The sequence below is a fragment of the Oncorhynchus gorbuscha genome, linkage group LG13 (assembly GCF_021184085.1).
Source record: "Oncorhynchus gorbuscha isolate QuinsamMale2020 ecotype Even-year linkage group LG13, OgorEven_v1.0, whole genome shotgun sequence".
NCBI lineage: Eukaryota > Metazoa > Chordata > Actinopteri > Salmoniformes > Salmonidae > Oncorhynchus > Oncorhynchus gorbuscha.
Genome location: NC_060185.1, coordinates 83,406,617 through 83,425,196, shown reverse-complemented (window position 1 = coordinate 83,425,196; position 18,580 = coordinate 83,406,617). Strand labels below are relative to the sequence as shown.

At 42.8% G+C, this 18,580-nt stretch overlaps 2 protein-coding genes across 2 annotated transcripts; both read right to left on the bottom strand.

Moving 5' to 3' along the window:
* Positions 1–1,735: 1,735 nt before the first annotated feature.
* On the bottom strand, positions 1,736–10,803 carry tgfb5 (transforming growth factor, beta 5). The gene is made up of 7 exons (XM_046295938.1): positions 9,510–10,803; positions 8,410–8,573; positions 5,465–5,597; positions 5,149–5,259; positions 4,723–4,900; positions 4,286–4,439; positions 1,736–2,225 (listed from the first exon to the last, which is right to left on the bottom strand). Exons 1-7 carry the CDS (start codon positions 9,901–9,903, stop codon positions 2,067–2,069), a joined length of 1,293 nt encoding a protein of 430 aa, XP_046151894.1. The 5' UTR covers positions 9,904–10,803; the 3' UTR covers positions 1,736–2,066.
* A 4,305-nt stretch (positions 10,804–15,108) lies between these two features.
* Positions 15,109–16,667, bottom strand: trmt112 (tRNA methyltransferase activator subunit 11-2). The gene is made up of 4 exons (XM_046296670.1): positions 16,426–16,667; positions 16,206–16,307; positions 15,885–15,977; positions 15,109–15,622 (listed from the first exon to the last, which is right to left on the bottom strand). Exons 1-4 carry the CDS (start codon positions 16,498–16,500, stop codon positions 15,521–15,523), a joined length of 372 nt encoding a protein of 123 aa, XP_046152626.1. The 5' UTR covers positions 16,501–16,667; the 3' UTR covers positions 15,109–15,520.
* Positions 16,668–18,580: the final 1,913 nt, after the last annotated feature.

Genomic DNA, 18,580 nt, shown 5'->3' with positions numbered 1-18,580 from the left:
GCCCAAACCTCAGACACCGTTTTTAAATGACACTAAGGTGGATGGACTTTTTTTAATAACCATTTAGATCTGGTGTCAGAGATCCATGTCCCTGTATATCCAATGTCCTTCAGCATGTGGGATATTCAGTACTCTGCTTGTATAGCTTGTTTGTTTTGACACTGTTCTGTTGCCCTGAATGTGTATGTGCCAAACTGGTATTTAAAATATAATTGTGCTTTTCTAAATAAAGAAAAGTCCTATACAAACCTACAATACTGTATGTTTGATAGACTGATGAGATAACAACATGATATACTGTGTCGAGAGGCCTTGGGGAGAGGTGTGGGTGGGGCTAGAAGGGATGTCAGATTGTATGTGCACATACTACACACACAAGCACGCACACACACACAGACACACTACACACCGTCTCAAAGTCACTCACCCAGACACACACACTCAGACACCCAGAGGAGATAAGTGCAGGTTGAATATAGTAAGGGGTGGTTAGGTGGAAAGGACTAACAGATGCTGGGCTGGTTTACAGCCGGGGACGGAGGGGTGGGACCTCACCACACCTCCGTCCTGCAGCCTGCCAGCCACTCAGGGGTCTACCCCCCTCATGTCCTCTCACCCCTCCTTCCCCTTTACAGAGAGGCCACACGTCCTTTTCCCAGAGAGGCTGGACAGAGACGGGAAGGGCCCCAGAAAGGCTCACAGGGACTGGGGGAGGAGGAGAGGTTTAATGGGGGTACAGTCTGGTTACTATGTCCGACTCTCTAGGCACTATCTATTTTTCATCACCTTTCTGTGTTTGGCGCATAAAGCAGACCGACTTGGCAGCCAAACAGACCCCACTCTGTTTCTCTCTAGGTTCAGTGTCAACCACAGCAGTACACAGAGCCTAGAGATAAACATACAGAACACTGCAGTCTCTCTGTCAAACCACTGAAATACCAGAAGGCCTAAATATAATTTGAGTTCCAGGGTGGATGTATTTTGAGTTTTTACGCATCTTATCAAAAGTGGTTAACATGGACAAACTTTGATTTGTGTGACTGGATCAATGTTATCAATATGACCTTAACATTTTATACAAACAGCAATCAAGTAAGAAGTAAATGACAAATAAATAAAAAGTGTGGTTACAGCTGTGCAAAGCCCTACCATGCCAGACCTAATAGTTACAAATTTGCTAAGGCTACAAAATGGCTACCACCGTCCAATGTGGATGTGTTCCAAATTGGGCCTATCAGCCCATGTCTCTCCTTTGAAAACCTCCTTTCTGTTTAATTCCTCCTCTCCTCTCACCACAAACCCTGAACGGGTTTAAATCTGGCATTCCGTGAGTGGTCGCTCTGGAAATCTTTCACATCCTGTTTACGCCAGCAGATTTCAGCCCTTACCGCAGAGAGCTGGCTAGAGGCCTCTACTGCCTGGACACACAACCTCACTCTATCCTTTATTTTGCTTCCCGTCTCATATTTCTCGCTCTTTCTCCTTCTCTGTCCTCTCCTCACTCCCCTCTCTCGCGCTGTCATTTTCCCTTCTCTCTCTCAGCCTCTTTCTCTTCGATCCTCTCTCAGCCTCCTTCTCTCTCCATCTCTTTCTCTCCCTCTTTCAGCCCAAAGGAAAACTAGCTCACATCAACAGTTCACATCAAAATCGTCTCCCTTTAGGAAATGCACACAGATTTCTGCCTAAAGCTACTTGGTGGAGTTCACATAATCTTATGCAACAAGCACACATTGTATTTCCAACCAAAACACTTTAATATCAGATTTTGAAAATGTATAATAAAGTTTAATAAAGCTATTTCAATTAATAAGATATTTACAGTATTTTTGACCTTATGAAAGTGGGGAAAAGACCCACAGTTGAAGACAATTTCTCAGTTTCATACTTGTGAGATTTGAAAAAAACAACAGCCTGTGCTAGACTCCGACTGTGTAAGTGAAATGAAGGGTTGAATATATAGATAGAGAGGGTCAGTCTGTCCTTTTTGCTTGAGGAGCACAAGTAGTCGTTGTTTTGTCCAGCTCTTTTCCTCCTCCTTCCCCCTCTCCCGTCACTGGGCCCCTGCGTCAGCGGCACTTGCAGGACCTGACCACCATGTTGGAGAGCTGCTCTACCTTGGGCGTTCGGCCCATGAAGTACACGATGGTCAGAGGCTCCAGGTCCTGAGGTACGCAGCACGGAGATGCCGACGCCTCAGGGTTCAGCTTGTTATACAGTGGCAGGATCTGTGTGTGTGTGAGAGATAGAGAACATGAAATATCACAAAAAACCTACTTAAAGAGAGAGTTCAACCAAATTACAAAATGACACATTGGTGTCCTTACCTTGAACAGGTATGAAAGTGATCCATGCTTTGGTTTAGTTTCCCTGGCACTGTTTCCTTCCCTGGCACATATCCCATTCAAGTCATGGAATCAATATTGGAATTTTTTGCACGTCATATCCAAACCATCCGAAAGTATCTAAAATTGACTGACTGTGAAGCTCAACAAAGTCACTTCTAGATGATTTGAACGTTATGAGAGAAAAATGTTAACGGTTGCGTGACTTGAATGGGATTTGTGCCACAAATGCTAAAACAGCATGTTAGCATGTGGAAACAGTAGCAGGGAAACTAAACCAAAGCATTGATTGCTTTCATAACTTGTCCATATTTGTATTTGGTATTTGTATTTATTATGGATCCCCATTTGTTACTGCCAAGGTAGCAGCTCCTCTTCCTGGGGTTTATTATTATGGATCCCCATTAGCTGTTGCCAAGGCAGCAGCTCCTCTTCCTGGGGTTTATTATTATGGATCCCCATTAGCTGTTGCCAAGGCAGCAGCTCCTCTTCCTGGGGTTTATTATTATGGATCCCCATTAGCTGTTGCCAAGGCAGCAGCTCCTCTTCCTGGGATTTATTATGGATCCCCATTAGCTGTTGCCAAGGCAGCAGCACTCTTCCTGGGGTCCAAACACATTAAGACCCTTATATTACACATAAAACAAAGGCTAAACAATACATCACACCACCACATATCCACGACTGCTTACAGGGAAGAAAACAAATTAGTCATTTTGTCAATTTGGGCGCACTAACCCTTTAAGTACTTCCATCTAACCTTACTACTGTGTTGAACAATATGGTTCTGCAGGAACACTGGGATGTGTAACCAACGGACTGTGCAGGGTGCTGAGATGACAGGATATTTCAGCTACTTGTATAGCCATGCTGTAAAAGTGAGTGTATGGTAATAAAACCATAAGACCTGACTGTGACTGAGGTGATAGAACATTTATGCCACTGTAGTGGTTGGTGGTTAACTAACCATGTTGTAGTGATTGGGGGTTAACTAACCATGTTGTAGTGGTTGGGGGTTAACTAACCATGTTGTAGTGGTTGGGGGTTAACTAACCATGTTGTAGTGGTTGGGGGTTAACTAACCATGTTGTAGTGATTGGTGGTTAACTAACCATGTTGTAGTGATTGGGGTTAACTAACCATGTTGTAGTGGTTGGGGTTAACTAACCATGTTGTAGTGGTTGGTGGTTAACTAACCATGTTGTAGTGATTGGGGTTAACTAACCATGTTGTAGTGGTTGGGGGTTAACTAACCATGTTGTAGTGGTTGGGGGTTAACTAACCATGTTGTAGTGGTTGGTGGTTAACTAACCATGTTGTAGTGATTGGGGTTAACTAACCATGTTGTAGTGGTTGGGGTTAACTAACCATGTTGTAGTGGTTGGTGGTTAACTAACCATGTTGTAGTGATTGGGGTTAACTAACCATGTTGTAGTGGTTGGGGTTAACTAACCATGTTGTAGTGGTTGGGGTTAACTAACCATGTTGTAGTGGTTGGTGGTTAACTAACCATGTTGTAGTGATTGGGGGTTAACTAACCATGTTGTAGTGGTTGGGGTTAACTAACCATGTTGTAGTGGTTGGGGGTTAACTAACCATGTTGTAGTGGTTGGGGTTAACTAACCATGTTGTAGTGGTTGGTGGTTAACTAACCATGTTGTAGTGATTGGGGGTTAACTAACCATGTTGTAGTGGTTGGGGGTTAACTAACCATGTTGTAGTGGTTGGGGGTTAACTAACCATGTTGTAGTGGTTGGTGGTTAACTAACCATGTTGTAGTGGTTGGGGGTTAACTAACCATGTTGTAGTGGTTGGGGGTTAACTAACCATGTTGTAGTGGTTGGGGGTTAACTAACCATGTTGTTGTGGTTGGGGGTTAACTAACCATGTTGTAGTAGTTGGGGGTTAACTAACCATGTTGTAGTGGTTGGGGGTTAACTAACCATGTTGTAGTGGTTGTCAGCGCTCCAGAGGTATGGGCAGCTGCCAGAGCAGAAATTGGCCTTGTAGCCCTTCGGCTCGTGGATCCACTTCCAGTTCAGGTCCCGGCGGAAGTCGATGTAGAGAGATCGCAGACAGCAGCCCGCGCCTGAATTCCTACAACAGGTAGGAGAGATGGACAGAAAACACTCTTTCATTCTGATCCACACAGGATATATCCTACTTAATAAGTTTCAGGACTGCAAGCCTAGCAGACTCCCTATAAGCCTCCAATAGATTCATAACAACAATACAACGATCATCAATAATGTGGCTATGAACAAATATGCAGTGATTCTGTATATCAAAGACCAAAATAAAGAGAGAGCGCTGATAAGTATATTCTATGGTTGTTATCTACAATGTAGGTTTTTGGCTTCTGGATCAGTGTTTCCCCCACCTGGAGCAGGTGGTGGTGTCTGCAGCAGCCCTCCTCTTGCGGGTCTTTTTGCCCGGGTTGTCTACCCTGTCACTGGGCAGCAGGGTGAGGATGAGGTGGGGGGTCTTGGTACTAAACTCTACCTGGCCCTTAGCCCCCGGCTTCCGCACCTGCTGCTGAAGCAGCTCATCATCCAGACCTTGGGAAGAGGAGGAGGAAGAGAAGGGGAGGGAGAAGAAGTGGTGGAGAGGAAAATGGGGGAGAGGGGTGAAGGAGGAGAGAGAGAAAGGGTTGGTGTGGAGTGATCTCATGGAGACATACTGTAATGGGAACATTTGTCAGCCAGAATGCTGTGTGTAAGTGAATTGAGAAGCTCAATCATTAAAAAAGAGCCATGTGTTACGTGTCTATGTTACTTAACATAAACAAGTTCTACAACAAGCAGACCTGCGAAGCGTGTCTCCAGCTCCTCACTCTTATTGAACACAATGCTGTTGGTGGAGGGAACGAAGGTGCAGCATGGACAGTGAACACCCAGCTTCAAACCCAAGTTCCTCTCTGAAAGAGTGATATGGAGGATGAGAGGATAAAGTACAGGTAGAGAGATGGTGAGAGGAGAAAACAGATATATACCTCTAAATGTGTGTGCAATAACCACTAACTTAACAACTTTCAAGGTGTCAAGTAACATTTTACGTGACACCTTGAATGTTGTTAAGTAGATAAAGGGGTATAGAGCCATGTGATATGCTTGTCAACGTACCCTTATGAGCCAGCCAGTCCTTCACAGTGTCAGTGACATCCACAGAGAGCCACGCCCCCTTGGTCCGTGGGCGAACAGTTCTGGAATCGATGTATCTCTGCGAGGGGCCTGTTGGCTCTTCTGGCTCTATCACCTGACAGAGACATAGAGGGAGAAACAAAGAGAACCAGAGGATAGCGTGTAACCCTCTGTAGATGTGCTCTTGAACATCAGTCCACAGCTGGCACAAGGGAACGTTTACAATGAAAGTGACTCCAAAATGACACCACATTATTTACCATTCATTTCTATTGGGCACAAAATAATCTGAAACACAACCAAACTGAACTGCAAATGTATCCAACACGTTTGTAGAGTCACAAACTAGGAATAAGGGATCAAATACTAAACTTTTGACTACTTTATTTATAAGAATTTGAGCGGTGTCAATGATTTCAACCCCTACCTTTCTGAGAGAAACAAATGATTACTTGTTAAACAAAATCTCTTTCTCTGAGCAATAGTATTATTATAAAATAATATAATTTCCCCAAAACATTTTTGCATACAATATAGCTCTGTATTATTTATTTTATACAATCATTATTGCTCATTTTTATGAAGGGTGTCAATCATTTCAGACTCCACTGTATTGCAGTTGCAGTTCTATGATATTGTGACACCTGGAGTGGGTATATGGTATTGTGACACCTGGAGTGGGTATATGGTATTGTGACACCTGGAGTGGGTATATGGTATTGTGACACCAGGAGTGGGTATATGATATTGTGACACCAGGAGTGGCTATATGGTATTGTGACACCAGGAGTGGGTATATGATATTGTGACACCTGGAGTGGGTATATGATATTGTGACACCTGGAGTGGGTATATGGTATTGTGACACCTGGAGTGGGTATTGGGTATTGTGACACCTGGAGTGGGTATTGGGTATTGTGACACCTGGAGTGGGTATATGATATTGTGACACCTGGAGTGGGTATATGGTATTGTGACACCTGGAGTGGGTATATGGTATTGTGACACCTGGAGTGGGTATATGGTATTGTGACACCTGGAGTGGGTATTGGGTATTGTGACACCTGGAGTGGGTATTGGGTATTGTGACACCTGGAGTGGGTATATGATATTGTGACACCTGGAGTGGGTATATGGTATTGTGACACCAGGAGTGGGTATATGGTATTGTGACACCTGGAGTGGGTATATGATATTGTGACACCTGGAGTGGGTATATGGTATTGTGACACCTGGAGTGGGTATATGGTATTGTGACACCTGGAGTGAGTATATGGTATTGTGACACCTGGAGTGGGTATATGGTATTGTGACACCTGGAGTGGCTATATGATAATGTGACACCTGGAGTGGGTATATGGTATTGTGACACCTGGAGTGGGTATATGATATTGTGACACCAGGAGTGGCTATATGGTATTGTGACACCAGGAGTGGGTATATGATATTGTGACACCTGGAGTGGGTATATGATATTGTGACACCTGGAGTGGGTATATGGTATTGTGACACCTGGAGTGGGTATATGATATTGTGACACCAGGAGTGGCTATATGGTATTGTGACACCAGGAGTGGGTATATGATATTGTGACACCTGGAGTGGGTATATGATATTGTGACACCTGGAGTGGGTATATGATATTGTGACACCTGGAGTGGGTATATGGTATTGTGACACCAGGAGTGGCTATATGGTATTGTGACACCAGGAGTGGGTATATGATATTGTGACACCTGGAGTGGGTATATGATATTGTGACACCTGGAGTGGGTATATGGTATTGTGACACCTGGAGTGGGTATTGGGTATTGTGACACCTGGAGTGGGTATTGGGTATTGTGACACCTGGAGTGGGTATATGATATTGTGACACCTGGAGTGGGTATATGGTATTGTGACACCTGGAGTGGGTATATGGTATTGTGACACCTGGAGTGGGTATATGGTATTGTGACACCTGGAGTGGGTATTGGGTATTGTGACACCTGGAGTGGGTATATGATATTGTGACACCTGGAGTGGGTATATGGTATTGTGACACCAGGAGTGGGTATATGGTATTGTGACACCTGGAGTGGGTATATGATATTGTGACACCTGGAGTGGGTATATGGTATTGTGACACCTGGAGTGGGTATATGGTATTGTGACACCTGGAGTGAGTATATGGTATTGTGACACCTGGAGTGGGTATATGGTATTGTGACACCTGGAGTGGGTATATGGTATTGTGACACCTGGAGTGGGTATATGGTATTGTGACACCAGGAGTGGGTATATGATAATGTGACACCTGGAGTGGGTATTGGGTATTGTGACACCTGGAGTGGGTATTGGGTATTGTGACACCTGGAGTGGCTATATGGTATTGTGACACCTGGAGTGGGTATATGGTATTGTGACACCTGGAGTGGGTATATGGTATTGTGACACCTGGAGTGGGTATATGATATTGTGACACCTGGAGTGGGTATATGGTATTGTGACACCTGGAGTGGGTATATGGTATTGTGACACCTGGAGTGGGTATATGGTATTGTGACACCTGGAGTGGGTATATGGTATTGTGACACCTGGAGTGGGTATATGGTATTGTGACACCTGGAGTGGGTATATGGTATTGTGACACCTGGAGTGGGTATATGGTATTGTGACACCTGGAGTGGCTATATGGTATTGTGACACCTGGAGTGGGTATATGGTATTGTGACACCTGGAGTGGGTATATGGTATTGTGACACCTGGAGTGGGTATATGGTATTGTGACACCTGGAGTGGGTATATGGTATTGTGACACCTGGAGTGGGTATATGGTATTGTGACACCTGGAGTGGGTATATGGTATTGTGACACCTGGAGTGGGTATATGGTATTGTGATGGGTCTACCTGGTGAAGGTAAGTGATGGTGTAATGTTGTCAGTACCTGATAGATCTCTACTCTCTGCTCAGAGGTGCGGGCCTGGGGGTTGGCTGCTCTGTAGATTCTGAACTCAGCTTTGACCAGGGTGCTGGAGTTCCTGTCCACACCACTCACATCGAATCCCACCACTCTGTAATATGGGCTGGGGGCTGGAGGGTTCACTGCATCTATGGGAGTGGTAAGAGATATAGGACTTATTGGAAATACTAATACCTGGACATCAATTCATGAATAAATATGCAATATTCACCTCAACCTATATGCACAAATGACCTCGACTACCAGCACCCCCTGTGTTATAGCCTCGTTATTGTTATTTTATTGGTACTTGTAATTCTTTTTTTACTTTAGTTTATTTGGTAAATATTTGATAAACTCTTCTTGAACTGCACTGTTGGTTAAGGGCTTGTAAGTAAGCGTTTCACGGTAAGGTCTACACTTGTTGTATTCGGTGCATGTGACAAATAAAGTTTGATTTGAATCTACAGTATATGCTAAATATTGTATAGCCTATCCGAGCGTCTCACACACATATCCTAAGTCATCGAGGTATCTGACAAATGGTTGACAAGTTGGGTACTTTCTAAACGTAATCGGTTACAGTTACAACCAGTCCAAAATTGTAATTAGCAACGTAATTTTTGGATTACCCTAACTCAGTAACACAATCGGATTACTTTGTTACTTTTGGATTACTTTCCCGTTACGAGGCATTAGAAGAAGACAAAAATGATCCATCAAAAGCGTTTGGTGTGTCATCATGGTGGTCTCTGACCTGTGGTCAGACACTCAGGTGGAACGCATTTTTTTCAGTGCTGAATTGAATGTCATTGATAAAACAAAAATATGTCATCATGTATTTTTTTCCGCGAACATCCTTTCTGAATGTAAAAGTAATCCAATAAGTAATCACGTAGTTTTTCAAAAGTATCTGTAAAAAAATATTTTTTTTTGTAGTCAGATTGGTGGTTGGAAATCATTACGCATATGCGTTATAGTGCTGTACAACGTTTTAAAAAAATATATAAATCACTTACATAAAAATGGACCACGATTGATTTGCGACATATATTGAAAATATAATTGTGGAAAGCGCCACTCACTGATGTCTGTGCGCTGCGGAAGCATGTCTATGCGCTGAACCTCTTTTGCATAATAATCCTCCTCGCTGCTCTCCCGGTCGCACGCGGACTCGGCCTGGCGCGCACGCTCCTTCAGCAGCTCCCGAGTGCTGTTGTAGAGCAGCATCACCTCAGCGGGCACAGTCTCGGGCTGTGGGCTCGGTGCGGGGGGCTCCGGTGGGCTCCGGTAGCGGAGCTTGCTGAGGATCTGACCGCGAACGGCCTCGATGCGCTTGGACTTCTGATCATCCAGGCTGAATGACTGGCAGGTGGAGAGCCCCTCCGCGGACACCGCCAGCCGGAGCAGCAGCAAGGCGAGGTGGGTCAGCCATATAGTCCGGTGGTCAGATTGGTGAACGGACTCACTCGGCTCCATATGAAATCTTCAGGAATCTTTCAGTCTGTGTCTGTCCGGTGCAGTCCAATGCGCACTGAGGACCTGTGTGGAATCCAATGCGCACTGGCGAATGTTTTAGCAACTCCCAGAGTGTAAACTTTATTAACAGAGAATTTACGTTTGAAAAACTTCTAACACGTAAAAAAACCGAAAACAATCTGCCAAATAATAGTGAAAAAGAAATACAATTACAATTTAAGAGTGCTAAATGACAAACATGTAATGTCAATTTAAGAGTTCAGCCCATGTCTTACATTGCAAAGTTCTATCAAATAATTTGGAAAGTGTATGTTTGTTCATGTTCTTCTCTGACAGCCTCTGAGCAAATGAAAGAAAAAATCACTGCCCATAAGTATTATTTGTATTTTCTATTATCGGAACTGAATGCTATAGATTCCTGCTATAAGGGTGACTTCACTGGTTAAATAAATTATAGTCATGGGCTATGAATTTACACACATTTTGAGAAAATGTTGAGATGTAAACCAATCAGCATGGTTGGCTCGTCAAATTCTTTCACACTACATACAAGTTAGAATATGATTAAATCCTCCATGGAAGAAATATTTGTACTCCCGAAAAATAAAACTCCTCCAGAAACGTTTAAATACATTATAGAGCTTAGGGTAAGCGTTGGAACAGTCCCATCCTTAGAAAATGAAGAAAAATCTAATCCTCTTGATTCTTCTGATGTGGATATCAGAGGGGGAAAAACGATCCACTACAGCAAAAAGGTCTGATGCCACCCTTTAATTTCTTGGCAAGAAAAATATATCATCCAGAGCTGTGGGACAGTAACTTCAGTGTGCAATGCAAGGTGTGTGTGAAAGAGAGAGACAGACAGACAAAGCAACAGACAGAACGAGAGACCGAGAAACACAGTGGGCGATGGGTATGTGTCATTATGTAGGTATCTCCCTCTCATCAATTCAGAGTACACACACACACACACACACACACACACACACACACACACACACACACACACACACACACACACACACACACACACACACACACACACACACACACACACACACACGAAATGGCAGATATATTTTTGGAAAATCTCCACACCACAAAAAGGGTTTGCACAGGCCTCCCTTCTATCCTCAGGTAAGTATCTTGTTGAAACCCGTCAAAACCACCACTTGATAAGTAGCCAGGCCTAAAATCTGTCCATGATTTGTCCATGTTACCCCGTCTCCATTGAAAAGCAAAAAAATTATAGATGGAGTTTGCTATTTCCTTGGCTTGTCATATTTGACTGATCATGGTCTCATTCGTCTTCCCTCTAGTTATTTCCATAACTGTGACATGTCTCCTTAGTGTGTTCTACATAAATGTAGGCCACTTGTCCCATATCTAGTATTTATTTCAATCTTTTAATTTTCAGTTATAATAAATGAGTAGCCCAGTTATTCAGTCCCACCCTGTCTCTCTCTTTCTTTCTTTCTCTCTCCCCCTCCTTCCCTCTCTCTTACTCTTCTTCCCAGTCTCATTGTTAATTACAGTTCAGAAGCCCGGGACTGTTAATCTGTCAAAGGAGGCTTTTATTGCAGCTCTCTCCTCATCCCATTATACTGTTATTATAGTTTCGGCTCCAAGGCTGTAATTGCAGTAAGTAGAAGGGATAGGTACTACAAAGAGAAAGAGAGTAAGAGACGCAAGCAGCCCAAAGGCTTGTGGCAGGCTTTTTTCTCTCCTTGCAAGGTTTCTAAAAATGATAACACTACAGGGGAAGTTTGGGAACAAACACATTCTTGTTTCAACATGCTGTGCCCCAGAGCCTCAGACGGTGCACCCCCATGGCTGCTCAGAGAAAATTTTGCCTACGTGGATCTAGGGATGTTTGGCAACAGCCAGTGTTACTGTTTGACCTGGGGTTAATGGATCAAAGGGGCCTAGTGGTTAGTTGTAGAATTGCAATGTGTGGGTATAAAAATACTTCCTCAAAAACAACTTATCCCTGGCTGGAGCTTTTTCGCTTTTCCTCAGTCCAAATATAGTCATGACTCGCCACGTCATCTATCCTCTAGCAGTTCTCCTGCCTGCGACAACAAACTCAAGGATATGGTTCTCTCTCTCTCTCGCACACACAAACGCTGCTGTCCCATGTTATAGAGACATTGAACCACTGGTCACTCCCGTTTCACACTGTGTATTTAAATACTGTATCCCGACATAGCTCATTCTAATATTTCTACTACTGTACATTGTATTTTAGTTACAGTGTTTATACACATCACATTTGTATTTATATACTGGATACTTGACATAGCTCACCCTAATATACAGTACATGACCAAAACTATGTGGACACCTGCTCGTCGAACATCTAATTCCAAAATTGTGGGCATTAATATGGAGTTGGTCCCCTGTGTGGAGGCTGTTAGAGCAGCACTCTTCTGGGAAGGCTTTCCACTAGATGGTGGAACATTGCTGCGAGGACTTGCTTCCATTCAGCCACAAGAGCATTAGTGAGATTGGGTGCTGATGTTGGGCAGAAGCACAGAATCATCTAGAATGTCATTGTAAGCTGTAGTGTTACAATTTTCCCTCTCTGGAACTAAGGGGCCGCTCCAGAACCATGAACAACAGCCCCAGACCATTATTACTCCTCCAACAAACTTTACAGTTGGCACTATGCATTCGGGCAGGTAGCATTCTCCGCACATCTGCCACACCCAGATTCGTCCGTTGGACTGCCAGATGGTGAAGTGTGATTCATCACACCAGAGAACACATTTCCACTTCTCCAGAATCCAATGGCGTCAAGCTTTACACCACTCCAGCCGACGCTTGGCATTGCGCATGGTGATCTTAGGCTTGTGTGTGGCCGCTCGGCCATGAAAACCCATTTCATGAAGCTCCAGACGAACAGTTCTTGTGCTGACGTTGCTTCCAGAGGCAGTTTGTAACTCACTAGTGAGTGTTGCAACCGAGAACAGACGATTTTTATGTGCTACGAGCTCAGCACTCGGCTATCACATTCTGTGAGCTTGTTTGGCATACCACTTTGCAGCTGAGCCATTGTTGCTCCTAGACGTTTCCACTTCACAATAACAGCACTTGCAGTTGACTGGGGCAGCTCTAGCAAGGCAGAAATTTGACAAACTGACTTGTTGGAATGGTTGCATCATATGATAGTGCCACGTTGGTGCCAATGTTTGTCTATGGAGATTGCACGGCGGTGTGCTCGATTTTATATACCTGTCAGCAACAGGTGTGGCTGAAATAACCAAATCAACTAATTTGAATGTGTGGCCACATACTTTTATATATAGTTTATCTACTGCTGTACATATCATACTTAGTCTAGGTTGTGTAAATTCCCCCGGTGTACATATGTAGATTGCATTTTGATACTGCTAGAGTGCTATTTGGGTTGTTAATTGGATTCGTTGTTAATTGGATTAATTGGATTCGTCCCGCCATCCTTAATTTCTTTCCTTTCTTTTTTTGTGTATTTTTCTGCATATTTTAGCTGTTTGACATTTGACTGCATTGTTAGGAGCTAGTAACATCAGCATTTTGCTGCACCGCTATAACACAGACTAAACCGTGTACGTGACCAATACACTTTGATTTGATGATTTACAGTTGAAGTCGGAAGTTTACATACACCCTAGCCAAATTAATTTAAACTCAGTTTCCCACAATTTCTGACATTTAATCCTAGTTAAAATCCCATTTTAGGTCAGTTAGGATCACCACTTCATTTTAAGAATGTGACATGTTAGAATAATAGTTGAGAGAATGATTTATTTCAGCCTTTATTTCTTTCATCACATTCCCATTGGGTCAGAACTTTACAAACACTCAATTACAATTTGGTAGCATTGCCTTTAAATTGTTTAACTTGGGTCAAACATTTTGGGTAGCCTTCCACAAGCTTCTCACAATTAGTTGGGTGAATTTTGGCCCATTCCTCCTGACAGAGCTGGTGTAAGTGAGTCAGGTTTGTAGGCCTCCTTGCTCGCACATGCTTTTTCAGTTCTGCCAACAAGTTGTCTATGGGATTGAGGTCAGGGCTTTGTGATGGCCACTCCAATACCTTGACTTAGTTGTCCTTAAGCCATCTTGCCACAACTTTGGAAGTATTATTGGGGTCATTATACATTTGGAAGACCCATTTGCGACCTAGCTTTAACTTCCTGACTGATGTCTTGAGATGTTGCTTCAATATATCCACATCATTTTCTTTCCTCACGTGCCATCTATTTTGTGAAGTGCACCAGTCCCTTCTGTAGCAAACACCCCCACAACATGATGCTGCAACCCCCGTGCTTCATGGTTGGGATGGTGTTCTTCGGCTTGCAAGCGTCCCTTTTTCCTCCAAACATAACAATGGTCATTATGGCCAAGCAGTTCTATATTTGTTTAATCAGACCACAGGACAGTTCTCCAAAAAGTATGATCTTTGTCCCCATGTGCAGTGGCAAACCGTAGACTGGCTTTTTATGGCGGTTTTGGAGCAGTGGCTTCTTCCTTGCTGAGCGGCCTTTCAGGTCATGTCGATATAGATACTTTTGTACCTGTTTCTTCCACCATCTTCACAAGGTCCTTTGCTGTGGTTCAGGGATTGATTTGCACCAAAGTATGTTCATCTTCAGGAGACAGAACTCGTCTCCTTCCTGAGCGGTATGACGGCTGCGTGGTCCCAGTGGTGTTTATAGTTGCATACTATTGTTTGTACAGATGAACGTGGTACCTTCAGGTGTTTGGAAATTGCTCCCGGCGATGAACCAGACTTGTGGAGGTCTACAATTTTTGTGATGTCTTAGCTGATTTCTTTTGATTTTCTCATGTCAAGCAAAGAGGCACTGAGTTTGAAGGTAGGCCTTGAAATACATCCACAGGTACACCTCCAATTTACTCAAATGATGTCAATTAGCCTATCAGAAGCTTCTAAAGCCATGACATTTGGAATTTTCCAAGCTGTTTAAAAGCAGTCAACTTAGTGCATGTAAACCAAATTGTGATAGATTATTTCACTTATAATTCACTGTCTGTAAACAATTGTTGGAAAAATGTCTCGTGTCATGCAAAACTATAGTTTGTTAACAAGAAATTTGTAGTGGTTGAAAAACTAGTTTTAATGACTCCAACCTAATTGTATGTAAACCGCCGACTTTAACTATCACAGTTTGACATACTTTACCTTTCATTCATGACTAAATATAGTATTGATATGTATTTATTTTTTTACATTATGTAGTTGATGTGTACCAGTATTTATTTATCTGTGTAAATTAATTACAAGGGAAAGCAGGGTACCAAGGAAACCAAGGAGTTGTACTTCTGCAGGAAAAAAATCCACCGAAACATTTCTATAAAAATAAATAAAACAAAATCAGCTCACAGATATTGGACAGCATTCAGATCCGTTCTGTGGTTTTCTTGGGGCAGCAGTGTGTTCACATTTCATTGCCCCAGGTACTATACTATATAACCAATTCAACAGTGTGGTATTTCTTCCTATCCACTCAAACAAGAGTCCAGTTTTCCCCTCACTTCTAATGCCAGCAGTCCCATACAATGAACGGTTGGGGTGAGAGGGTGGGGGTGGGGTTAGCGTATAACCAACCCCCCTCTATGCCTCATCCTCATTCAGCAGCATGTTGGGGACCCCCCGAGAGATGGGGAACTCACGGCCAGACTCTGGGCACTGCAGACACCCTTCCAGCACCTCCACCTGGACAGAGAGACAGATAAACGTCACATCACCTGTAGTTACTCTGCGTGTGTGTGAAAATAGGGTTAAACCTACAATCACGTTTTATCAAGCAGAATGAAAGTGCCAAGAGGGAACATGACGGAGACTCTACCTAACCTGACCACTAGATGTCCTCATATTCCCATAATAAATGCATTATGCTTCTTTATATTGACCAAAATAGTAGTTGATAGAACTAAGTAATGAACAACAACAACAGGTTATTTATGGTGAACCTCACCTCCAGCAGAACCCGGTGTACTTTACGCAGGAAGTCTTCATTATTCTCATAGTCCGTGACGAGCTCTGCAGGTAAATCTTGGAGATGACCCAGCTGGAGAAAAGACCAGTTAGGAATTAGGATATGCAGGAAGACAGTGATATTGCCATACAACCACAATCACTTTAACAATATTTTAGGTAAAGCCTTTCTGTATCAGACCCAAGTATAGTTAGTGTACATGTCATCTAGCTGTTGGCCTAGCTAACTATTCTACCTCTGTTGGATACAGTAGCTTGAAATGACTTTGTACAAGTGTGTTAGTCAGACAGACGGACTAACCCCATCAGCTGCCTGAACCAGGGCGCTCCACTCCAATTTGGGGATCATTCGACTCACGAAATTGGGATTAAACTCCACCTCACTCACTTTCACCTCCGTCGCCTGGGATCCGCACAAACGGGATGAAAAAACACACATATTAGCTAGCTAAATACGTGGTGCATTTAACACATTGCAAGTTGCCGCAACACCACAAGTAGTTTTGAGCAAACTTCCTTACCTTGATGAGGAGAGGGTATCCTTTGGTTACCCCTTTCACGTGAGAGGTCAACATGTTGTGCGTCAGTAGTTTCATGCTTACAGTCTATGAATGTCGCTTATATAATCAAAGAAAGTGAGAGAACCAGTAACTTTGTCACTATATACTATATCTACAGTAACTATAATACTCTACCGTGCAAACTAAAAACAATGAGTTTACATGTGGACCGGAAATGTCGAAATTGCAACAGTGAACAGTTTCCCCCAAACACAGACCATCCTAAAAACAGGTTCCTAGCAGTACAAACGGTTTCCGGAAAACATAATTTATATTGTATATAATTTATATTATATATTTTTAACTAGGCAAGTCAGTTAAGAACAAATTCTTATTTGGTCGTCCTGCGGGGACGGGAGTTGAGATTAAAGATAAAAAAATATAGGACAAAACACACATGATAAGAGAGACACCACAACATTACATAAAGAGAGACCCAAGGCAACATAGCATGGCACCTTTTATTTTGTCAACTGTAAAAATATATTTAAAAATAAGCACAAAACCATGTTAAGTTTTTTATATTCACGTTTTATTTTTTGTATTAATATGTGTACTCATTGTCTTGATATTATACAAGTCATTCTTACAGATATGATATAGTAAATACACAAGAAGTTAACAGGCAGGTCCAATCCGCTTGTTTACAGCTGCACTAGGGTCGGACAGCATTCCTCTGTAAATTAGGACAACGCGGTGCCGGCGGGAGATATGGCTCGGAATACGTACCTCAATGCAGGGATGAGAAATGAGTTCTACTCCAAATTGTCCCATTATCCCTACCGTTACATCAAGAAGATTGAACGACTTCTTAGGAAAATGGGACAATTTGTAGTACCAAAACATTTCTCATCCTTGGATTGAGGCATGTTTTCCTAGCCATATCTTGCCCCCGGCTCCACAATGTCTTAATATACAAAGGTATGCAGTCAGGCCCTAGAGCAGCTGTAAGCAAGCGGGTTGGATCTGCCCGCTAACACAGAGGTGTGACCTATATAACCAAAGGGTCACCCTCACAAGAAACCACTAACCCACCCACCCCACACACACACACACACACACACACACACACACACACACAAACTCCATTTTATGCACAGACATACCTAAACATATATCCCTTAAAAGTATTTGAACAAAAGATAAAAATGTAAAACGATTGACCACAAACCCCCTTTTCTTCCCATGTCTTAACCCTTCAGACATCCCACCAACACTGTTATTTTGAAAATGAATATGCTAATTAATACTAGTGTTTTAACATAATTAGAAAAATACAAATAAAAAAACGCAGGAAGGCAACTAACGAGACGAACAAGATCATTTTCTGTTGAGAGGAAGGAACCAGACTTGTGATAAGGTTCAAGGCCCTGAGGGGGACATCTTGCTCTGACAGAAACAAAACAGTTAACAAAGTACAAATTGGCTGACCAAACGCTGGCAAGCATTAAAAGCAAGGAAAGCCATTTGACATAGAGAGGAAAGGACATATCCCTAGTTTGTTCAGTTCATCATCCATATTCTCCCATGACTGCATTTAGTTAATACAACCAGGCCATTGTGTCCATTGGTCAAATATGAACAAGTAAGCATACAGAGAGATAAGTATAGGTTTCAGGAAGGCAATAAAAGTAGACATTGATTTAAAACCAAAAGGGGGAGAGGCCAGGGAACTCAGCATTGAAAAAGCTTATGGCACAAACACTGGGGTGGGGATGTGTACAGGCTAGGATAGAACAATCACAGAGTTGCATTTTGAGTTGAGGAACTATGACATTCCTAACCTTGGTAAGGATCTCAGCAAAGGCCACTATAATAGTTTCTTCAGTCTCCTCCATCCATATCTCAAAGGAATAGAGGATGTTACCCTCCACCTCTTTAAGGAATACCTAGGATAGGTTAAGTAATCCCTCTCACCCCACCCCCCCCTAAGTTTTAGATGCACGTGACTGTCCCACTGGATGTCATAAGGTGAATGCACCAATTTGTAAGTCGCTCTGGATAAGAGCGTATGCTAAATGACTTAAATGTAATGTAAATGTAAATGCAATAGAATGAGTTGCCGGACTCAGATTAAGCCTACTCTTAAAATGCATGCTCAATTAAGGATCGCCAT